At 50.1% G+C, this 25,167-nt stretch overlaps 2 protein-coding genes across 38 annotated transcripts in view; one reads left to right on the top strand and one right to left on the bottom strand.

Moving 5' to 3' along the window:
* LOC146049607 (immunoglobulin superfamily member 11-like) overlaps window positions 1–25,167 on the top strand; it is a 571,199-nt gene that overhangs the window by 218,960 nt on the left and 327,072 nt on the right. For 31 of the 35 annotated variants that reach the window (XR_014466151.1, XR_014466149.1, XR_014466146.1 and 28 more), the window contains one exon: window positions 23,724–23,883. The exons of the other annotated variants lie outside the window; for them this stretch is intronic. The gene's annotated coding sequence lies outside the window, so the exon portion shown is untranslated. The remainder of the gene's footprint in view (window positions 1–23,723; window positions 23,884–25,167) is intronic. 35 annotated transcript variants of the gene reach the window in all.
* Window positions 1,612–19,405, bottom strand: LOC146049616 (protein S100-A10-like). 3 transcript variants are annotated; one of them, XM_083166175.1, is made up of 3 exons: window positions 19,272–19,405; window positions 4,592–4,750; window positions 1,612–1,911 (listed from the first exon to the last, which is right to left on the bottom strand). In XM_083166175.1, exons 2-3 carry the CDS (start codon window positions 4,724–4,726, stop codon window positions 1,753–1,755), a joined length of 294 nt encoding a protein of 97 aa, XP_083022301.1. In that variant the 5' UTR covers window positions 4,727–4,750; window positions 19,272–19,405; the 3' UTR covers window positions 1,612–1,752. The 3 variants fall into 3 exon arrangements, with proteins under 3 accessions (XP_083022301.1, XP_083022300.1, XP_083022302.1); XM_083166174.1 differs by lacking the exon at window positions 19,272–19,405 and adding an exon at window positions 18,142–18,292; XM_083166176.1 differs by lacking the exon at window positions 19,272–19,405 and adding an exon at window positions 8,972–9,104.

Raw genomic sequence — 25,167 nt, 5'->3', positions numbered from 1 at the left:
CTTTGTGTAACAATGAGAACCAGAGCGGAGAGGCCAGTGCCCCATATGTGTTCTAGCACTACCCCTCACCAATACATGCCATGCTGGCACACTACCAGTGAGAGCCATGTCTCAGGCCTGATATAATTCTCAGTGCACACCTCTGCCCTGCAGGTCATTAAGGCGTCATCACCCCCCACCCAATAAAACAGCTTACACAACATGGGGGACAGAAGGATAAACCCCCATGCATGATTTGCAGAATAAAAGCACCAGGGTGCCGCACTGCACATTAATGTCTGACGGATAATTGGGAATATAGCCGGGTCACGTTCATTAAGGCAGCCGTAGAGAAGAGCTTGTCCCAAGACGTGTTAATGACCTTGTGTAGCACAACACAGGATACTGACATATGCTATTGCTAGTGGATGTTCTCCAGTGATCTGTGTTCTGTGATCTTGCGGTTTTTGTTCTACAAAATTTTATTCATATAAAGTAAAATCGAAAATGCACCGATGCCGGTTTTCATGTGGAAGATACAGTGACAAAAAGTATAATTACTGTGTATGTTCTGGATGGGCGTAATGATGACTCTGTGTCATGTGTCAGTATTTACACAACATTGAACCCCCCCTGAGTGTAGCTTTTAGTGTGGCGCTGGTGACAGGAACCTGATGGTATGTTAGAACTCTCCCCATGGGATAATCGGGCACACTGCCACTGTCAGTCTTGGCACAGTGTGTGTGAGATCTCTTGGCGCTGTTCCTAATAATCCACTGCCGGAGGTGCTAGGACAGGTGTGGGTGACTTATTAACACGTTCAGCAGTACCGCAGTCACTGGCTGGTCTCCGTATTACAGAGCACGTAACCCCAGTTGTGGCTTGTCTACTGTCCATAGGCTTCTATGGGGTTACTCCAGCTAGAACTGGTGTAAACCCCCCCACGGCGAAGTCCCTGTGGTGGAGCTTTGCTGCATATGAAAATGCCGTAAAACCCCCGAAAACTGAGTTTTTCTGTTATTTTTTGGTTAGTGCAACTCGCCCATAAGGGGGAAATTTAATAGGATGAGAGATTTGGTAAGAAATCTTCAGGTTTTTTTTTTTAAAGCGGCAATCATTTACACTGCAAAACCAGTTTGATTTTGCAGTGTAAATGATTGCCGCTTTAAAAAACCTGGAGATTTCCTACCAAATCTCTCACTTTCTAAATCTCTCATCCTATTAAATTTCCCCAATAGTGTCAGCAGTCAGATCTCTTATAAAGCGTCAGTAAGTACATGTAACCATGTCAGTAAGGTCACATAACCAGTCAGTTATCTCATCCCACGGAGTGTCAGAAAAGACACGTAACCAGTGAGATATCTCAGCAATGATATAGTGAAACCTCTGTGACTATGTACCCTGATTGGACATGCTGATAATGTGTCAGTAGGGCTGTAAGCCAGCTGGACACCGCCACAATACACAGCAGTACATACAGGTACTGTGATGGATGGTCTCCACCCTTATAGTATAGACCTTAATTCCGCAGTGAGTGTTACCAACACCTGTCCTATTACATGTTCCTGACTACAATCGCTTACATTCTCCTCTGTGCTTGGAAACCTGGATATGTAGACAAGACGACAGATGTACAAAACCAGGAATTTATTATGGGTATGACGACAGGGCGGACTCGGAATGGACAGAATGGGGATGGCACCCCTGTTGAGAGCTCTCTGGGGAGACTGGCAGATACATTGGCAGATACATGGGTTCCAGGCCTCTCCTGCCTCACTTCCTGCCTTGTTTCATGTTCTTAATGTAATAGTCATTACAGGCGATGGTCAGACCGGCGATTAGCGAGAAGTAGCTGTGAAAGTTGACACGCCCATCGCGGCATTGATCCAGATCCTTCATGATTTTATCCACTGCCAGTGCGTCATTCTGGTTCTGTTAGGAAGACAGACACAAGAGTTACATAGCAGGGAGCTGGCACAGCGTGTACGAGCCGGCGCTGGTTCTATGCCAGCTTGTGGTGGCCCAGGGCTAATGAGCCATGTAACCCTTTGTGTGTGTTACACCGTAGCCCTTGTTTCTCTCACCTGGGAGACTTGTTATCTCATTGCACAATGCGTGGTGAATCCCGCACATTGTCTCTGCCCTCCTGCAGGTTACACCCAGGGGAGGCGGGAGATTATGCATAGTAGGGGGGCAAGATGGGGCATGCAGCATGGACTAATCCTACCCTGGGCTCTGCATTGTGTCTATCAGGTGCCAGCAGGTCAGGGAGCCTTCACTCTTATCTGTAAACAGGTTCTCGTGGGTAAATAGTTTGATCATGAGAGAGTCCTGTGATCAGGAAAGTGTCTTCTTACATTATAAATGATAGGGAATATGGAAATATGGGTACTCTTTACCTAAACGGCGCCCACGACTTTGATCTTGGGCATCGCAAGGTAAAAAATCGCGTCGGCCGCATCGCATGCGGCCAAAAAATCGCATGCGATGCGACCAACGCGATTTTACATAGGGAACAATGTTAAATGGCCCACAGACCCCAAATAGCCACCCTGAAGTGTGAAATGGCCCCCCCAATTGTTAATGCCACCCCACGATCAACGTCAACCCGAAGCGTGGCGAGCGGTGGCGGTACGCGTCCGCTGACCTTTTCATACCCCCACTAACCACGTCGGCGTGGAGTTGAGAATAGAAAGTGTGGCGAGCGCAGCGAGCCACTGAGCCCGAAGCGTGGCGAGCAGACTCGGATACCTTCAAAGGTATCCGCGTCCCCTCAAGGGCTTCAAAGGTATCCGCGTCCCCTGGCGGGGCTCGCCACACTTCGGGCTCGGTGGCTCGCTGCGCTCGCCACACTTTCTATTCTCAACTACACACCGACGTGGATGGTGGGGGTATGAAAAGGTCGGAGGACGCGTACCGCCGCCCCTCGCGGGCTCGCTGCGCTCGCCACGCTTCCGGTTGACGTTGATCGTGGGGTGGCGTTAACAATTGGGGGGCCATTTCACACTTCAGGGTGGCTATTTGGGGTCTGTGGGCCATTTAACATTGTTCCCTATGTAAAATCGGGTCAATTGGGCCATTTACCATTGTTCCCTATGTAACATCGCGGTAATCGCGTCGGTCGCATCACATGCGATTTTTTGGCCGCATGCGATGCGACCGACGCAATTTACATTTTAACATGGATTTCTATGGAAAATCGCGGGCATTGCATCGGTCGTATCGCATGCCATTATAATGGCATGCGATGTACATGCGATTGGCGCCCTTCTAGGTAAAGAGTACCGAAATATGTATACCCAGCAGGGCCGGCTCTACTATTAGGCTGCTACCACCCAGTCTACTGATCACAAAATAAAGTATGTGTATGACATCCTCTTTGTACTTAGAGCCCCGTACACACTGTGCAATTCATTTTCTATTTAATCTCAATGCTATCAGGTTAAAAGTTTTCCTAGGGTGCCAAGAAGCCCTGATACCCAGTGACATGTGTTGGGTGTACATTTACTAAAAGTTGATCTATAAAAAAAAGAAAATAAGGTACTTGTGTACTATCACGTCGCCCATCGCATCGCAGACCATAAGGCATGCGATGGTATGCGATGCGACGCGATTGGCACCCGATGGTATACAATTTAAAATTGTATACCATTGTATATGGCATACAATGCGATGCGATCCGATGTTAAATTGTATAAGCACCCTAATGGGGGCTTACAATGTTAAATGCACCCCCACTATGAACATGAACCCGAAGCACGGCGAGCGCAGCGAGTCCGCGAGGGGCGGTGGTACGCATCCTCTGACCTTTTCATACCCCCACTATCCACATAGGCGTGGAGTTAATTTTATATAGTGTGGCGAGCGCAGCGAGCCACCGAGCCCGAAGCATGGCGAGCGGACGCGGATTACTTCACAGGTATTACGTGTCTGCTCGCCACGCTTCGGGCTCGGTGGCTCGCCACGCTATATAAAATCAACTCCACGCCGACGTGGATAATGGGGGTATGAAAAGGTCGGAGGACGCGTACCGCTGCGCTCACTGCGCTTCGGGTTCACGTTCATAGTGGGGGTGCATTTAACATTGTAAGCCCCCTTTAGGGTGTTTATACAATTTAACATCGTATAGGGGGCTTATACAATTTTAAATTGCATCGCAGTGCATCGGGTGGATGCCATGCGATGCGATAAAAGTTGTGCGACCAAATATCGTGGGCGCCGTGCTAGTTCACAAGTACCGAAAATAAAATCAGTGGTACATTCGTTTCTAATTAAAGTTCTAAATGTATTCACCCTCACCGGAACAAAAAAATCAACAAAATTATTCAGAAGCATTCCTATTGGCCAAAACATGTCACAAATACCCTCATTCCAGTGCTTATTAGCAAAAAAGTGATGTTTTCAAAATCATTGCTGTGCATTTAATAGCTTGATTTATGCAGCCTGTGAGCCCCACCAGCTTCTTCCCCATCTCCCAGCATATTGAGGTGTCAGACAGTTCCACATGATGTAAAAGCAAATAGACCTGTTTCTGGGGGTTCTATTGAGAATTTTTTTTTTTTTTTTTTTATGATTTTCAAATCATCACGGTCTCTAATGTTCTCACACCCACCTTCAGAAATTCGCTGAACTCCTTATCCATCATCTTGTGGAGGTCTTCCTTGGACATATAGTTCTTGTCACCGGCATATTTATGGAAGGTGAACATCAGGATTTCCATTGCTTGTTCAAGCTCGGAAGGGACCATGTTTGCGAGATGCTAAGGTGCGTTCTGCAAGAGATGACACAGTCATGTGAGTTCCTCATTGGGAGCGAGCTATGAGCAAGAACATAACCAGGGTTGTGTCATCCAATGACATCACAACGCTGTCTCTATGTCAGAGCTCAGCCACGCCCACCACAATAACGTCACACTACCCCATGATTTGCAGATGGTGCTGTCTGGCAGTGTGGGACACAGCGCTGTGTCTATGTCAGAGCTCAGCCACGCCCACCACAATAACGTCACTACCCCATGATTTGCAGATAGTGCTGTCTGGCAGTGTGGGACACAGCGCTGTGTCTATGTCAGAGCTCAGCCACGCCCACCACAATAACGTCACTACCCCATGATTTGCAGATGGTGCTGTCTGGCAGTGTGGGACACAGCGCTGTGTCTATGTCAGAGCTCAGCCACGCCCACCACAATAATGTCACACTACCCCATGATTTGCAGATGGTGCTGTCTGGCAGTGTGGGACACAGCGCTGTGTCTATGTCAGAGCTCAGCCACGCCCACCACAATAATGTCTCTACCCCATGATTTGCAGATGGTGCTGTCTGGCAGTGTGGGACACAGCGCTGTGTTTATGATCCTATTAGCAGAACTTCCAGTTATCCTTCTATTTGGTGCCCTGTGTGCTGGGAAGAGGCGTAAATGCCTTTCCTGTCTCCCTGCAAGAGTCCTTGTATGGATTATGATGTAGTGTTTGCCTAGTTATAATGGATTCTAGTCATTTACTCTATATATAGAACAGGAAGATCAGCTTCAAGGGCACATAATGGAGTCTAATGCTGTCTGCAATTATCATTATGTGCTCTGAGAGGAAATGATTTCTGAATGCATCGATCGGCCCCTCCTGAGATATTTTTAGTGATGTCTGCCATAATGTCATTAGGTGGAAGGGAGCACATTGGCCGTAGAGCATCAATCTGCCTCATTTACTCGCGCCTGGTCTACGTAACACCAGACACACAAAGGCTATTAGATGCAGAGACACAGGAGGCCACACCCCTGAGGAAGTAGCAAGGTGAAACGCATAGGGTAACCTCCAGTATGGAGTTTACAGCCTCCCATGTAGGTGGATGCGGATTACTGACCCGGCCATGGTCAGGTCATTTTATACTACAAGCCAAATGCTTCTGTCTTATCTAACAAGAAATCTAGATTTGTGCATTTTACCATTGTAAGAGATTTTATTTATGTTCCCTGTGAGTCTGGCATTCTCCACTGGGATATATCATGAAGTATTGATGTTTGCCATCATTTATTCATCTATTCCTAGAGAATGTCCCAGAGAGCTATAGATGCCAGTGTGGGCCATATTGATCCCTCATTAATATTGATCCCTCTTTAGGCTAATGTCAGGCAGAGCTCTGTATGGCTCCATTGTTATATATGAGAGGAGAACAGACAGTGGGAGGGACGCGGATGACCCCGTGTACAGGCCGGGACATGACGCAGCTCCTTTCCCTAATGCCTATGGCCTGGATGTACAGAGCTGGAATGATCTAGGGTAGCAGAGTGGCAAATATTCTCCACCCATTCACAGGTCAACCTTGCTGCCCAACAGTCGTATCTATGTACAGGGAGGGTGGCGCAGACGTGGTGAACTACAATGCCCACCACAACGTGATACATTGTGCAGCGCTAACGGACCCTTGTGGTGCATTAGAGATTAATAATAATAATAATAATACATACTTAGAACTTAACCTGGGTTATAACGCAATCTACATTTTCATCTTCAGAGACCGATCTTAAGACAAGACCAGCAGACAGTGTAATATCTATTGTACAGTATGGAAGCCAGTCTCTCTATGGCACCGATTCAGACTTGAGAATCCTCTGAGCCCAGCGGTAAACCTCACCCCACCACAATGGCTTCCGCCCTCGTGCACAGCTGTGATTGCGTTTGCACCCCGCACATAGGGGGAAATCCATATGCAATCACTCATCACTGAATGGAGTTAGTCCGCGCTGCGATGGCCTTGGGGGGGCGCCCTCCCTCCCAACAGCCGGGCGCCGCCTGCATTTTCTGCTACACTCCCAGAAAACTCGGTCTGCTGCCCACAAACGGCTGCTGGCTGTCAATCATCTTGCGAATGGTCGGCTTTGTTTGCAGGGGGACCTTATGGAACTTCTCAGTAGCCCAATAGGCACGCAACATGGCCGCAAATTCTGTGCCAGAGCCAATCCCGCTGTGTACGGGATTGTAGTTACAGGTTAAGACACGCCCACAAAACGTTTTAGACGCGTCTCTGTTTTTGCTGACACTTTATAACCACTCCCACTTTCCCTGCCTGAGTAATTCCTCTCTGCATCTGCCGCCATCACAGTGACACACGCGCAGTCAGCTGATAATCGCTCAACTGCGGGAAAATCTGCGTTTTTTACCGATTCCGTGATGCGTATAAGAAGCACAACGTAATGAACCTGTCAGAGCATCTCAGGGGTTCCGGGTGTATATGGCATACAGATAATGTGTCTAATACAGCATGTGTAGGGTGTATATGGCATACAGATAACGTGTCTAATACAGCATGTGTAGGGTGTATATGGCATACGGATAACGTGTCTAATACAGCATGTGTAGGGTGTATATGGCATACAGATAACGTGTCTAATACAGCATGTGTAGGGTGTATATGGCATACGGATAACGTGTCTAATACAGCATGTGTAGGGTGTATATGGCATAGGGATAACGTGTCTACTACAGCATGTGTAGGGTGTATATGGCATACGGATAACGTGTCTAATACTGCATGTGTAGGGTGTATATGGCATACAGATAACGTGTCTACTACAGCATGTGTAGGGTGTATATGGCATACGGATAACGTGTCTAATACAGCATGTGTAGGGTGTATATGGCATACAGATAACGTGTCTAATACAGCATGTGTAGGGTGTATATGGCATACAGATAACGTGTCTAATACAGCATGTGTAGGGTGTATATGGCATACAGATAACGTGTCTAATACTGCATGTGTAGGGTGTATATGGCATACAGATAACGTGTCTACTACAGCATGTGTAGGGTGTATATGGCATACAGATAACGTGTCTAATACAGCATGTGTAGGGTGTATATGGCATACAGATAACGTGTCTACTACAGCATGTGTAGGGTGTATATGGCATACAGATAACGTGTCTAATACAGCATGTGTAGGGTGTATATGGCATACAGATAACGTGTCTAATACAGCATGTGTAGGGTGTATATGGCATACGGATAACGTGTCTAATACAGCATGTGTAGGGTGTATATGGCATACGGATAACGTGTCTAATACAGCATGTGTAGGGTGTATATGGCATACGGATAACGTGTCTAATACAGCATGTGTAGGGTGTATATGGCATACGGATAACGTGTCTAATACAGCATGTGTAGGGTGTATATGGCATACAGATAACGTGTCTAATACAGCATGTGTAGGGTGTATATGGCATACAGATAACGTGTCTAATACAGCATGTGTAGGGTGTATATGGCATACGGATAACGTGTCTAATACGGCATGTGTAGGGTGTATATGGCATACGGATAACGTGTCTAATACGGCATGTGTAGGGTGTATATGGCATACGGATAACGTGTCTAATACAGCATGTGTAGGGTGTATATGGCATACGGATACCGTGTCTAATACAGCATGTGTAGGGTGTATATGGCATACGGATAACGTGTCTAATGCAGCATGTGTAGGGTGTATATGGCATACGGATAACGTGTCTAATACAGCATGTGTAGGGTGTATATGGCATACAGGTAACGTGTCTAATACAGCATGTGTAGGGTGTATATGGCATACGGATAACGTGTCTAATACAGCATGTGTAGGGTGTATATGGCATACGGATAACGTGTCTAATACAGCATGTGTAGGGTGTATATGGCATACGGATAACGTGTCTAATACAGCATGTGTAGGGTGTATATGGCATACGGATAACGTGTCTAATACAGCATGTGTAGGGTGTATATGGCATACAGATAACGTGTCTAATACAGCATGTGTAGGGTGTATATGGCATACAGATAACGTGTCTAATACAGCATGTGTAGGGTGTATATGGCATACGGATAACGTGTCTAATACAGCATGTGTAGGGTGTATATGGCATACAGGTAACGTGTCTAATACAGCATGTGTAGGGTGTATATGGCATACAGATAACGTGTCTAATACAGCATGTGTAGGGTGTATAATATAACACCTGTATGCTGAGGATAATAGGTTACTTGCTGCGATCACACACAAGGGACGATTCATAGATAACGCATTTCACAGCATTCCTCCCATTCCTCCGCAGCCTGGAGTCACTACTGGCATCTAGCAGCTGCTTACTGGAAGGTAGAAGCTCTGTTATCTCTCTAGTGACTGTGGGAGTCTCTGCTCCCTGCCCCAAGGTTGGGTAGGGACTTTAACCTTTGTGTGAGGACACAATTAGCATTCTAGTGACACCCATTGCATCACAACAACAGCAGTTATAGGGAGATTATCCGCTTTGTGACCGTTTCTGATAAACCTGTGCCCTGTACATTGCATACACTGACCCCATAGTCAGCGTATACAGGCGTGGCACCGCACATCTGGGATTATGTAGTGGCAGAAGCCAGGTGGGAGGGTGTTTATTACATATGATGTGACAAATATGGGGGGAGTGGTGGTGGAGGTGGCGGGGGGGGGGGGGGGTGGAGGTGGCGGGTGGAATGGTGGTGGAGGTGGCGTGGGGAATGGGAAGTGGTGGTTGGGGGTGTTTTCTCAATTGGGTTTGAACCTTGAGACAAGCTAGATGATAAATGATAAGTTATTATTGTGGCAATATCGCCGGTCAGGCTGGCAGAGTGTCCATTTGATTCTACAGATATTTCTTCTTATATATTGGGGCCTATTAAGTAATAACTGCAGAAAATCCATGGACAGAACCCACAAATTGTATGGGATGCAGTCATCACCCCGGTGGTCAGGAGGCCGGCGTTCAGTATATTGATGCCAGCATCCCAACGGAGTTCAGAAGACCAGTGCCGGACGGGGAATAGGGGGGGGGGGGGGGTACAGTTACACACTTCTGGAGGGGACTTAGGCTGTATGAGGGGGGGGATGGGTTAGTGTTAGGCTGTGTGTGAGAGGGGGATGGGTTAGGTTGTGTGTGAAGGGGGTGGTTTAGGCAGCAAAAAGGGGTATTTGGGTATAAGGGGGATAGGATTAAGTTGCTTTGTGGTGGGATAAGATTTGGCTGCGTGGCGGGGGATACAGTTAGGCTGCGTGGCGGGGGATACGGTGAGCCTGCGTGGTGGAGGATAGGCTTAGGCTTCAGGGGGGGATAGGGTTAGGCTGCGTGGCGGGGGGATAGGGTTAGGCTGCGTGGCGGGGGGACAGGGTCAGGCTGCTTGGCGGGGGGACAGGGTCAGGCTGCGTGGCGGGGGATAGGGTTAGGCTGCAGGGGGATAGGGCCAGGCTGCGTGGCGGGGGATAGGGTTAGGTTGCATGCTGGGGGATAGGATTAGGCTGCAGGGCGATAGGTTCAGGCTGTGTGGCGGGGTATAGGGTTACGCTGCGTGACGGGGGCAGGGTAACGATGCGTGACGGGATAGAGTTAGGCTGCAGGCGGGGGGATAGGGTTAGGCTGCAGGGAGATAGATTCAGGCTGTGTGGCGGGGTATAGGGTTACGCTGTGTGACGGGGGCAGGGTCACGCTGCGTGACAGGGGATAGAGTTAGGCTGCAGGATGGGGGAGCAGTGATAAGAAATGATGATTATTAGATCTCAGATTACACAAATGGAATCTATTTGTGACTACAGCTCCACTGTGTACAGGTTTACACACAACACACCTTCCCAGTCCCCCTGATAACAGAGCAAGGTGGGCAGGGTGTAGTTACTGGCAGTATTACATCGGGTGTGGTATATGGTTCTGACAGTCGGGATCCCAACTGGCCGGACTCAGACAGCATGGAGAGCACAACAAAGCCCCTTGCAGGCACAGTGGCTCGCCACCTATTCTATTCTCCCTCTATGGGGGTCCTGGACCCCCACGAGGGAGAATAGACGGTGGCCGTCGGGAACCCGTCTGTCGGTGTTTTAACAGTCGAGATCCCGACGTCGGGTTAATGAGAGCCAATTGTTGATTGGCTGAGAGAACTCTCTCAGCCAATCACTGGCTGCCCATTCATTTGTAATGGTTTTTTGTTCCTTGCAGATTGAGTCCCAGATCTTCCTGCCCAGTTCCCTCGTTTCCCTCGCTGGTTCCCCAGCGGCCCCCCACGCGCTGCCTCTGTGTCCACTGCCCGGCTCTCCAGCCCCCGCCGCCTGCTAATACTTGTTATAAAAATGACTAACATCCAAATGTAGATGAGCCCCAAAGCAGTCAGTAAGATTGACTGTACTTGTTGATGAATAGCCGCTGATACTTCTCAGGCATGTATTGTGTTTTACAGGTGGTTCCGTATAACTGGCCATACGTGGTCCTAGGGGTCACTGGGCCATAGGACCAATACTGGGAAATGCACCTGATGATGCCATTTAAATCTCTTCTTTCCCCAAGCTCAGTACCGCTGCAGTATGGGGTCTCCCACAGGCAGTGCTACACATTATGATATAGACAAATCTCCCAAGTTTCAAAAGTCTGCAGTCGCAACTCCTGCATGCAGCTTGTCGCACGCTCCCGAGAGGAAAGCGCGTCCTTGATAAAAGGGGGCGTGGCTTTGCGTCAGTGCTGTTTGTCGTCACTATGGGGGTATGACCAGCACTCTGGGAGGGGGACTCCTGAGTCCTGACTGATCTCCCCCCCCCCCCCCCCCCATCTCAGGGCACTGCTGAGTGCTGACTGAAAAATGGGCCATTTGGGAGGTATGATGTACCTCAGAGGGAAGACCTCTGGACAACCACCCTAGAAGATGTACATCAACACAGCTAGATCATAGGCGAGGCAGCTGGTGCTCCACAAAGTAACTGCCCCTTCCATGTGGCACCCACCTCACGCTGTGCAGTCATGGCGCTGTGCTCGCCCAATGCCCTGACAGGCAGCATTCAGTGGAGACAGCTCGGGCATTTATACACTTGTCAGGGCTGGCTTGGGGCACAGATTCCATAGGCTGGGCAACGCAGGTTTATCACCAGTGCCCCCAAATCCTAATCCATACCCCCAATGTTATCCCTCCTGCCGGAGCCACCTATCCGTTATTATCCTGCAGCCGCGGCTGGGCTGCGGTGAGACGGGCAATTAGTAAATCATTCACTCAATACTCTCCTTCCATATGTTAATAAACCGCAGACTGTAATACTCAGCGCCCAATACGGATCCCCCAGGGTACAAGTCTGATATCAGTCAGCATCGGTGTATGGCCAGAGACAGCATATCCTGGGGGGGAGCAGTGACATACCCCAAGTACAGGGTGGGGCAAAGGTGCAGAGTACTATAGCATCTAGTAATCACCTGTGGCACAGCCCTGCTTAGTGGTGGGAGGGCCAGTGACCTGGGTGTGACTCATTCACAGGCCCCGAGTCCGTTATATAGACTCCACATTGTATATCAGGCACTGCAGGGGTCACATACAGAGCCAGTGGGTACAGTGTATATCAGGCACTGCAGGGGTTACATACAGAGCGAGTGGGTACAGTGTATATCAGGCACTGCAGGGGTCACATACAGAGCCAGTGGGCACAGTGTATATCAGGCACTGCAGGGGTTACATACAGAGCCAGTGGGTACAGTGTATATCAGGCACTGCAGGGGTTACATACAGAGCGAGTGGGTAGAGTGTATATCAGGCACTGCAGGGGTTACATACAGAGCCAGTGGGTACAGTGTATATCAGGCACTGCAGGGATTACATACAGTGCGAGTGGGTACAGTGTATATCAGGCACTGCAGGGGTTACATACAGAGCCAGTGGGTACAGTGTATATCAGGCACTGCAGGGATTACATACAGAGCCAGTGGGTACAGTGTATATCAGGCACTGCAGGGGTTACATACAGAGCGAGTGGGTACAGTGTATATCAGGCACTGCAGGAGTTATATACAGAGCGAGTGGGTACAGTGTATATCAGGCAGTGCAGGGGTTACATACAGAGCCAGTGGGTACAGTGTATATCAGGCACTGCAGGGGTTACATACAGAGCCAGTGGGTACAGTGTATATCAGGCACTGCAGGGGTTACATACAGAGCCAGTGGGTACAGTGTATATCAGGCACTGCAGGGGTTACATACAGAGCGAGTGGGTACAGTGTATACAGTATCAGGCACTGCAGGGGTTACATACAGAGCCAGTGGGTACAGTGTATATCAGGCACTGCAGGGGTTACATACAGAGCCAGTGGGTACAGTGTATATCAGGCACTGCAGGGGTTACATACAGAGCCAGTGGGTACAGTGTATATCAGGCACTGCAGGGGTTACATACAGAGCCAGTGGGTACAGTGTATATCAGGCACTGCAGGGGTTACATACAGAGCCAGTGGGTACAGTGTATATCAGGCACTGCAGGGGTTACATACAGAGCCAGTGGGTACAGTGTATATCAGGCACTGCAGGGGTTACATACAGAGCGAGTGGGTACAGTGTATATCAGGCACTGCAGGGGTTACATACAGAGCCAGTGGGTACAGTGTATATCAGGCACTGCAGGGGTTACATACAGAGCGAGTGGGTACAGTGTATATCAGGCACTGCAGGGGTTACATACAGTGCGAGTGGGTACAGTGTATATCAGGCACTGCAGGGGTTACATACAGAGCGAGTGGGTACAGTGTATATCAGGCACTGCAGGAGTTATATACAGAGCGAGTGGGTACAGTGTATATCAGGCACTGCAGGGGTTACATACAGAGCCAGTGGGTACAGTGTATATCAGGCACTGCAGGGGTTACATACAGAGCCAGTGGGTACAGTGTATATCAGGCACTGCAGGGGTTACATACAGTGCGAGTGGGTACAGTGTATATCAGGCACTGCAGGGGTTACATACAGAGCCAGTGGGTACAGTGTATATCAGGCACTGCAGGGGTTACATACAGAGCCAGTGGGTACAGTGTATATCAGGCACTGCAGGGGTTACATACAGAGCCAGTGGGTACAGTGTATATCAGGCACTGCAGGGGTTACATACAGAGCCAGTGGGTACAGTGTATATCAGGCACTGCAGGGGTTACATACAGAGCCAGTGGGTACAGTGTATATCAGGCACTGCAGGGGTTACATACAGAGCCAGTGGGTACAGTGTATATCAGGCACTGCAGGGGTTACATACAGAGCGAGTGGGTACAGTGTATAACAGGCACCATAGTTGCCTACCCTCCTGCATTCTGCAGGAGACTCCCTGAAATAGCAGCAATCTCCCTCTCTCCCTCATTAGTCTAGCAATCTCCCTCATTTCACCTAGCCCACATTACACTGTTACATTTTTGGGAGAAAAATGAATGAGAGAAAGATACATTTACATTGAATCATCAGCACCATTTCCCAGCACTTTACCAAGTATATTAGCTCTTACTAACTGCTTTGGGGATCATCTACATTTGGATAGAAGTCATTTTACAAGATTCCTCTCAGATGTAGCAGTACACACCAACGATTCTAGGTGCCACATTCACAATCTGTTTTCACAATTTCTCCATATATGGAACTAGACACGCCCTTTAAGTGGAGCATGACACACCCCTCAATGGGGCGCTGCGCAAAATTCTGCTAACTATAATCTCCCTGAAACTAGTTTTCAAAAGTAGGCAAGTATGACAGGCACTGCAGGGGTTACATACAGAGCCAGTGGGTACAGTGTATATCAGGCACTGCAGGAGTTATATACAGAGCGAGTGGGTACAGTGTATATCAGGCACTGCAGGGGTTACATACAGAGCCAGTGGGTACAGTGTATATCAGGCACTGCAGGGGTTACATACAGTGGGTACAGTGTGGGCTGTGAGCAGCAGGGTGTGTCTGCCTGCATAGCACATACACCTATACAGTACAGCTTGTATACCAGCACTCCTTGTTATACGGTATTAACCCCTTAGTTACTAGTACACATGAAGTAATAACAGAACACGGGGTGTACGCCCTCTAATGCGCTAACCCCAGTAACAGAACACGGGGTGTACGCCCTCTAATGCACTAACACCAGTAACAGAACACGGGGTGTACGCCCTCTAATGCACTAACACCAGTAACAGAACACGGGGTGTACGCCCTCTAATGCACTAACACCAGTAACAGAACACGGGGTGTACGCCCTCTAATGCACTAACACCAGTAACAGAACACGGGGTGTACGCCCTCTAATGCACTAACACCAGTAACAGAACACGGGGTGTACGCCCTCTAATGCACTAACACCAGTAACAGAACATGGGGTGTACGCCCTCTAATGCATTAACACCAGTAACAGAACACAGGGTGTACACCCTCTAATGCACTAACACCAGTAACAGAACACAGGGTGTACGCCCTCTAATGCACTAACACCAGTAACAGAACACGGGGTGTACGCCCTCTAATGCACTAACACCAGTAACAGAACATGGGTGTACACCCTCTAATGCACTAACACCAGTAACAGACCACGGGGTGTACACCCTCTAATGCACTAATACCAGTAACAGACCACGGGGTGTACGCCCTCTAATGCACTAACACCAGTAACAGAACCCGGGGTGTACGCCCTCTAATGCACTAACACCAGTAACAGAACACGGGGTGTACGCCCTCTAATGCACTAACACCAGTAACAGAACACGGGGTGTACACCCTCTAATGCGCTAACACCAGTAACAGACCACGGGGTGTACACCCTCTAATGTGCTAACACCACAGAACACGGGGTGTACACCCTCTAATGCACTAACACCAGTAACAGAACACGGGGTGTACGCCCTCTAATGCGCTAACACCAGTAACAGAACACGGGGTGTACACCCTCTAATGCACTAACACCAGTAACAGAACCCGGGGTGTACACCCTCTAATGCACTAACACCAGTAACAGAACACGGGGTGTACACCCTCTAATGCACTAACACCAGTAACAGAACCCGGGGTGTACGCCCTCTAATGCACTAACACCAGTAACAGAACACAGGGTGTACACCCTCTAATGCGCTAACACCAGTAACAGAACACGGGGTGTACACCCTTTAATGCACTAACACCAGTAACAGAACACTGGGTGTACGCCCTCTAATGCGCTAACACCAGTAACAGAACACGGGGTGTACGCCCTCTAATGCACTAACACCAGTAACAGAACACGGGTGTACACCCTCTAATGCACTAACACCAGTAACAGACCACGGGGTGTACACCCTCTAATGCACTAATACCAGTAACAGACCACGGGGTGTACGCCCTCTAATTCACTAATACCAGTAACAGAACACGGGGTGTACGCCCTCTAATGCGCTAACACCAGTAACAGAACACGGGGTGTACACCCTCTAATGCATTAACACCAGTAACAGAACACGGGGTGTACACCCTCTAATGCACTAACACCAGTAACAGAACACAGGGTGTACACCCTCTAATGCATTAACACCAGTAACAGAACACGGGGTGTACACCCTCTAATGCACTAACACCAGTAACAGAACACGGGGTGTACGCCCTCTAATGCACTAACACCAGTAACAGAACATGGGGTGTACACCCTGTAATGCACTAGAACACGGGGTGTACGCCCTGTAATGCACTAGAACACGGGGTGTACGCCCTGTAATGCACTAGAACACGGGGTGTACGCCCTGTAATGCACTAGAACACGGGGTGTACGCCCTGTAATGCACTAACACCAGTAACAGAACACGGGGTGTACGCCCTGTAATGCACTAGAACACGGGGTGTACGCCCTGTAATGCACTAACACCAGTAACAGAACATGGGGTGTACACCCTGTAATGCACTAGAACACGGGGTGTACGCCCTGTAATGCACTAGAACACGGGGTGTACGCCCTGTAATGCACTAGAACACGGGGTGTACGCCCTGTAATGCACTAACACCAGTAACAGAACACGGGGTGTACACCCTCTAATGCACTAACACCAGTAACAGAACACGGGGTGTACGCCCTGTAATGCACTAGAACACGGGGTGTACGCCCTGTAATGCACTAGAACACGGGGTGTACGCCCTGTAATGCACTTACACCAGTAACAGAACACGGGGTGTACGCCCTGTAATGCACTAGAACACGGGGTGTACGCCCTGTAATGCACTAACACCAGTAACAGAACATGGGGTGTACACCCTGTAATGCACTAGAACACGGGGTGTACGCCCTGTAATGCACTAGAACACGGGGTGTACGCCCTGTAATGCACTAGAACACGGGGTGTACGCCCTGTAATGCACTAACACCAGTAACAGAACACGGGGTGTACACCCTCTAATGCACTAACACCAGTAACAGAACACGGGGTGTACGCCCTGTAATGCACTAGAACACGGGGTGTACGCCCTGTAATGCACTAGAACACGGGGTGTACGCCCTGTAATGCACTAACACCAGTAACAGAACACGGGGTGTACGCCCTGTAATGCACTAGAACACGGGGTGTACGCCCTGTAATGCACTAACACCAGTAACAGAACATGGGGTGTACACCCTGTAATGCACTAGAACACGGGGTGTACGCCCTGTAATGCACTAGAACACGGGGTGTACGCCCTGTAATGCACTAGAACACGGGGTGTACGCCCTGTAATGCACTAACACCAGTAACAGAACACGGGGTGTACACCCTCTAATGCACTAACACCAGTAACAGAACACGGGGTGTACGCCCTGTAATGCACTAGAACACGGGGTGTACGCCCTGTAATGCACTAGAACACGGGGTGTACGCCCTGTAATGCACTAGAACACGGGGTGTACGCCCTGTAATGCACTAACACCAGTAACAGAACATGGGGTGTACACCCTGTAATGCACTAGAACACGGGGTGTACGCCCTGTAATGCACCAGAACACGGGGTGTACGCCCTGTAATGCACTAACACCAGTAACAGAACACGGGGTGTACACCCTCTAATGCACTAACACCAGTAACAGAACACGGGGTGTACACCCTGTAATGCACTAGAACACGGGGTGTACGCCCTGCTTATTCTATCTAGCTGGACTCCCGGATGTGGGCTGCGGTGTACTCCCGGACCTCTGTAAGTAACACGGGTGTTAGGGGTGTAGGGTAGGGAGGGTGCAGTGTTACAATGTAGTATCCGTGTAGCATGTTACACTGCACTGTACATGCCTGTACTTCCTGCCTGGCCCCTATGGTAGGGGAAGGGTAGTCTGTTACAGCACATGCCCATAGTAACACAGCTGCATAGAAATCACATTATGTAGCACAGTGTTAGATTGTGAGCTGTTAGGAATAAAGCTTCTCACCTGTGGGCAGAGAGAGTCAGATGCAGGCACTGGGTCCTCCTCAGTCAGGATAGTGATGTGTACACAGTGTGTATGTACTGAGCGCAGGGCAGAGGAACTCCCCTGTGCAGGAGGAGCTGCCCTGTAATCTGAGTCACTGCCAGCCTCCCCCCCCCCCCCTCCCCTTCCCATTCTCCCAGTGCAGGAATTTCTGCGCTATTCCCCACTCTCCCACTCCCACAGTGAGTCTGCCACTGTACACCCAGCATCTGCCAGGCACTCCGCAGTTATTAGGGTGCGCCCCTGTTATCTGCAGACATTTACACACTAGACTGCACCATATTACACACTAATGAGATATTCCGGAACCACTCTCCATCGCATGTCACATCATAACTGTCTACTCTCCCGCAATGGCTGGAGGCTCCTGAAAGTTGGGTGGCACTCCCAGACACCCTGAAAAGTGAGAGATATTCCTGCGGCCTTCTTGCTCTCCCAGATCTACACTACTCACCCTACACACACCGGCTGTCAGAGGTATAGAGGGTGAGGCGATGACATGCATCATATACTGTAACCCCTACTTCTCTGTGGTTGCACCAATGGGACATCGCAATCTGACCCATCAGTGGCACATCACCGGTGCTTATTAGCATCTGCGATGTGTTCGGGTGCGATCCTAGGTGTGTGGCACACACCTATGTGCAGCCAACAGCGGGGGGTGGGCAGAGTGGTCCGTGGGGCAGGCAGCTCATAGTGGCGGACAGTGGGGTCCGTCCGAGCAGTGGCAGCAGCTAGGAGCTTGTAGTGGCATTTTGCTGGGCTGCTGCTGAATATTTTCAATTGACTGGCCGGATGTTGATTGGCTGAGAGCATACCCTCCAACAATTCCAAATAAGAAAAATGGTACAGGCCAGGGGGTGTGGCCATATATAGAGGGTGTAACCATTTAAAGGGGGCGTGGTCTGGACCCTTTTACTTTCCACTACCCCAAACTGAAACCAGGCTGACATGACACGCTCACACAGGATCAGGAGCGCACACACACTGCATGCCACACGCTGCTCCTCACCTCATATACACAGACCATGCTGCACACGTGTTAGACACACACCGGCCTCTGTGTCCTCCCACCCCCGGTCCCTGCTCACCTGGATTCCCCTGCTCGGCGGCCAGGCCAGGCACGTACAGGTCTCAGGTCAAGGCTCCAATCCGGGTCGGTTCCACAGCTGCAAGGGGAGAGGGCGCTGGGAGGGCCTCGCACATGCCGCCCCCCCACAGCTGTGATGCTCCCCCCCCCAATCGGAGTCTCTCCCTGAGCAGGGGGAGGCGGGCCTGGCATGTCCCACCGCCATGCACCCTGGGAGGTGTAGTCCTGGCTGGCTGCTTCCCCACACTCCCTGGGGAACAGTCAGCAATGTTATGAACCACATCTCCCAGAGACAAAGTCCCTCAGCCAGAGCTCTAAAAAAAAATCGGTACATTCGGTACACTTAAATTTTAGCCAGTACTTTACCGGCTAAAATGGTATGGTTGGAGGGTATGTGAGAGAATTCTCTCAGCCAATCAGTGTCCGGCCAGTCATTGTGAAATATTTAGCAGCCACATCCCGCCCCGCCGCCCAGCAAAATACTGCTACAAGCTCCTAGCCTCTGCCGCTGCTCAGATGGACCCCGCTGCCCACCACTATGAGCTACCCACCCACCCCCCCCCCCCGCCACCACCAGCTGGCCGGACCCAGCTGCCCGCCCCCCGCCACAGCTCCCCGGAATGACATGCAATAAATCGCATGCGGTTTGTTGCATGTAGAAATGGCACATCAAGTGCCAAATCACATGTGGGCCTGCCGGGCAGCTGCCAGGGGGCTCTCAAGGGCAAACCGGGCCGAATTATCTTTAGGATTGGTCCAACTTGGCCACAGACTTAAGAGAGATAAAGTAGCAGCCGATCCGGACGCCCCTTTCCCAGGAGAGCTCCTGCAGTACATCTCCTACAGCTACTAGTATGCACTGTCCGTGTGTCAGGCAGCACAGAGCTATAGCTGCCACCGGACTGGAGGTCCTGCTGTAACACCCACCTGGTACTGGGTATGGCAGAACCCCTGCATTGTCACAGCTGATATAGTTCACACTTAGGGGCCCATTTATCAAGCAATATTTGCGGTTAAATCCCAGAAAACATCCGCAAATATTAAGTAGCACTGAAATATGTATTAAAGGGGGACTGCAGCAGGAATCTCCGATCCCCCCTGCAGCGCCGCCGGCCGCATCCCCCATAGGTTTCTATGAGGGATGCGAAGCTGCCCGATGTATCAACATGGTTGGACGTTTTGTGCGCCGCGTGGTTTACAGCCACTCACCCAGATCATCCCCTCGTCATTGTTCTAGGGTACCCCCTAAAGGTGGGGATCCCCCTTGTTCCTTCTACTGATCTCTGCATACTGCTGCCCTCTTCATAGCGACACCCACACTGCTCCATAATGCCAGGGGGTCAGGAACCTCTTTTCGCCTATTTGGGCCTGGCCCCAGGCTGAGCTCTGTCTGGAACATTAGCCTGTGCCGTCCATCTCACACTGCCCAACTGCGTGTCCTCTGTCCATAGCCCCCCTCACTTGCTGTCCTCCGCCATACATGTAGAAGGATCTGGAAGAACTGGTACAGGCTACAATGTCCCCCACTCTCTAATAAGGCTGAGTGGTTTTAACTTTTCCACATCTGTGAACCCCTGTCTTTCCAAGTAAGCTACACTGCCACCTACTAGCCACCAGACTGGAGGTTCTGCCACGCACTAGCCACCGGACTGGAGGTTCTGCCACGCACTAGCCACCAGACTGGAGGTTCTGCCACGCACTAGCCACCGGACTGGAGGTTTTGCCACGCACTAGCCATCGGACTGGAGGTTCTGCCACGCACTAGCCACCGGACTGGAGGTTCTGCCACGCACTAGCCACCGGACTGGAGGTTCTGCCACGCACTAGCCACCGGACTGGAGGTTCTACCACGCACTAGCCACCGGACTGGAGGTTCTGCCACGCACTAGCCACCGGACTGGAGGTTCTACCACGCACTAGCCACCGGACTGGAGGTTCTGCCACGCACTAGCCACCGGACTGGAGGTTCTGCCACGCACTAGCCACCAGGTTGGAGGTTCTGCCACGCACTAGCCACCGGACTGGAGGTTCTGCCACGCACTAGCCACCGGACTGGAGGTTCTGCCACGCACTAGCCACCAGGTTGGAGGTTCTGCCACCTACTAGCCACCAGACTGGAGGTTCTGTCACGCACTAGCCACCAGACTGGAGGTTCTGCCACGCACTAGCCACCAGACTGGAGGTTCTGCCACGCACTAGCCACCGGACTGGAGGTTCTGCCACGCACTAGCCACCAGACTGGAGGTTCTGCCACGCACTAGCCACCGGACTGGAGGTTTTGCCACGCACTAGCCACCGGACTGGAGGTTCTGCCACGCACTAGCCACCGGACTGGAGGTTCTGCCACGCACTAGCCACCGGACTGGAGGTTCTGCCACGCACTAGCCACCGGACTGGAGGTTCTACCACGCACTAGCCACCGGACTGGAGGTTCTGCCACGCACTAGCCACCGGACTGGAGGTTCTGCCACGCACTAGCCACCGGACTGGAAGTTCTGCCACGCACTAGCCACCAGGTTGGAGGTTCTGCCACGCACTTCAGATTACAGTTACTGCTATACAGTACATTAGCTAGAAGATTACCACATTGCGTCTTACATGAAGTGTGCATGCAATGTAAAAGTCTGATGTGTGACTGAGAGTAGGGAGTTCCTGGCTGGGAAGTACAGTAAAGGCGTGGTAAGGGGGTGGTGTGGGCGTGGTAAGGGCGTGGTAAGGGGGTGGTGTGGGCGTGGTAAGGGGGTGGTGTGGGCGTGGTAAGGGGGTGGTGTGGGCGTGTATTTGCAAGTTAAGAAAATGAAGACTGCCAAAAAGTGAAAACGCAGCCTCCTGAAAAAGTTTGACCCTGGTGTAAATTAAACGCACATCTAGTATCAATCCCGTCCCAGGAACATGGGGAGGCGCTGTGACATTTGCAGGAATTATTGGTCGCAGGCATGAAATATATATTTTTCTATTACAAATTTGACTTCAGACTAAGGGCCTCATTTATCAAACAATATTTGCGGCTAAATCCCCCAAAACTCCCATTTTCGGGGGTTAGCCGCAAATAATAAGTATCCTTCGAATGTACCAAAGGGGGACCGCAGCGGGAATCTCCGATCCCTGCTGCAATCCCCCCTCTATCGCCATCGACCACATCATCCATAGGTTTCTATGGGGGATGCGAAGCTGCTGCTGGGGCAGCGAGTTTGGGGCGGGGTGTGTGTGTCTAACCACTAACCGTGCATGCGCAGACCACCCCCAGCTTCCGGAGCCATGTCCCTGCACTTGTGGGATGTTACATCCCAACGATAAGATCACATTTTACATTGTAAATGCCATAGATGATAAATGGGCCCCTAACTCAGAATAAAGCCCAATGTCTGACAAAAACAAGTCCAACTTTAATTCAACATAGGTATGAGGCTCCCTCTTCTGGTCACATTTATGTAGTGCGGTCTTTTCTTTTGTTTTTTATTAATTTGATTTTTGTAGCGGAGTGACCAGTACCATACCTCCCAACTGTCCCGGTTTACTTGGGGACGTTCCTTCATCCCTCTCGGGGCCGGCAGTGCAGAGAACGAGGGGGGGGGGGGGGGTAAGCAGTACAACTCCTATAACCATCATCTGTTCATATACAGGATTCGGTATGAAATCCCGACGGTCAAAATCCCGAATGGGTCAAAATACCGACATGAACAAAATCCCGACATTTAAAATCCCGACAGGGTCAAAATCCCAACTTTTAAAATCCCGACAGGGTCAAAATTCGGACATATAGAATGTACAGGTGAAACAGTCTACATGCCTTTCGGTCGACAGGTGCGAGGTCGACATGGTTTTTTCACTGTATTTTGACCCGAATGTCGACATGGACACAGCTGCAAGTGAACCGCAGCCCCTCGCATAGCTCGCTTCGCTCGCAATGCTTTGGGCACGGTGCCGCGCTGCGCTCGGCACACTATTTTATTCTCCCACCACGCCCTAGTGGATGGTAGGGCATGAAATACCACCTGTCGGCACATGTCGGCTCAAAAATCAGTGAAAAAAACCATGTCAACCTCGCACCTGTCGTCCGAAAGGCATGTAGACTGTTTCACTAGAAAATTCTATATGTCGGGATTTTGACCCTGTCGGGATTTTGACCCTGTCGGGATTTTGAACCTGTCGGGATTTTAAATGTCGGGATTTTGACCCTGTCGGGATTTTGACTGCATCCCCTTATACATCAACTCTAGTATTCTGGGGATGTCAAAGAACAATAGAGTTAGTGAGGGTCTAAGCAGATTATACTGTACCACCGATATCAGTAACTATATCACGGTCCTGCGGGTCGTCTAGTATGCACAGGGCTTAAGCCACATTACATAAAGATAAGACATTGCATCAATGAATCCTTTGCTTTTGTTTGTGCCACAATAAGGGTTACACAAAGCTGATATCTGGTTATACTCCTCCCTCTGTGTTTCAGATGCACCTGAACTCTCTGTCAAAGTAACATCCACATGAACGCCAAGAGCGGAGGCATCCAAGCAGAACATTGCCCAGAGCATCACATGCCTACTAGCCTCCATCTCAGAGTATACTGGGGGCTCAAAAAGCCTGCCTCCCATTGGCTACACAGTGGTATGGTAAGGAGATTCCTATTACCATCATAGTACCAGGGCTTGATTAAGGGTTCCAGACACCCTAGTTTAATACAGAGGACACCCCCCACCCCCCAATATATTATATTATATTATTTTAGCTACGTGCTCATTGCCTGGGGTTACATGCTCATTGCCAGGGGGCTTCATGCTTGTTGCCCGGGGGTTACTGCTCGGAGGGTACCAGTGCTTCTGGAATCCACACTTCCAGATAGCAATTGGCGCGCTGCCTTCCCTGGCAGAGGCTAGAGGTCTAGTAGGATCTCAAGCTTCTGTCTCCGAGAAGGCAGCGCCCATTTTTTTGGAGGCCGTATTTGCAGATTCCTTGCCATCCGCATGGAATATGCAGAGACCCAGCGCCCCCTCACCACACTGCGCCCCCTAGGACCCAGAGCCCCTGGCAGCAGCCTGATCAGCCTGTGGTTACTTATACGTTTCACACATCAACCCCCTCAGGAAATAACATTTCCAGCTTGGTAACACATACATTCACAATGAAGAACGAAGACCCATTGTTTCCCTGATGGCGGTGCTGGCAGTGATACATGTTGTCCCTAAGCAGGCCCTTTATCCTAGTGACAATGGTGGCCTAATCCTTCATTACACATGAGACCTAGTAAAGGTTTTATCAGCGATCCCATCTGGATGTGGAGAAACCTGCTTCTTATCCAGTCCTACGGAGAGTAAAGCCCCGTACCTACTCAATGACCTGCAGCAACGACAATATCGCAGGGAAAGATACAGCGCGTACACACTAAAAGATATCATTAACAATATTGTTCAGTGACATCACGCACCCCGCGCCTCATGCAAGTCATTGGCTACATAGCCAAATTTGACGTGCATGTACAGCCAACGGAAGGGGACGGGTGTCGTTAACGATGCATGGCATTGCGGGGGCTTTACGATAAATGCATGATCCGGTACTTGTTTAGCTTTACGGCGGCAGATATAAAGCTATAGGATCCCGTTACGCTGCATTCAACAGCGCTATTTCACCGCTGACATTGGTGAGATATCCTGACTTACATCCTCAAAGGAGGTTTAACTCTCTGGACACTTGCTACCTGGAGCTGATCTTCATAATACCAACACAAGACTGCTCGGATATAGGAAAAAGATCTCCATAATCCACCAAAAAGGATAAATATCTTTGAAACGGGACTGGTAACTATTGCTACATCTATAAATGCCTCAGAATATGCCTAAAAATATAGCATAAGCCTCATTTGAAAGACATCGCTCTGCACAATATAAATTGCATGCATT

The sequence above is a fragment of the Crinia signifera genome, chromosome 12, assembly GCF_055691185.1.
Source record: "Crinia signifera chromosome 12, ASM5569118v1, whole genome shotgun sequence".
Taxonomy (NCBI): domain Eukaryota; kingdom Metazoa; phylum Chordata; class Amphibia; order Anura; family Myobatrachidae; genus Crinia; species Crinia signifera.
Note: the sequence above shows the minus strand (reverse complement) of the source record. Positions and strands in the feature narration are given on the sequence as shown.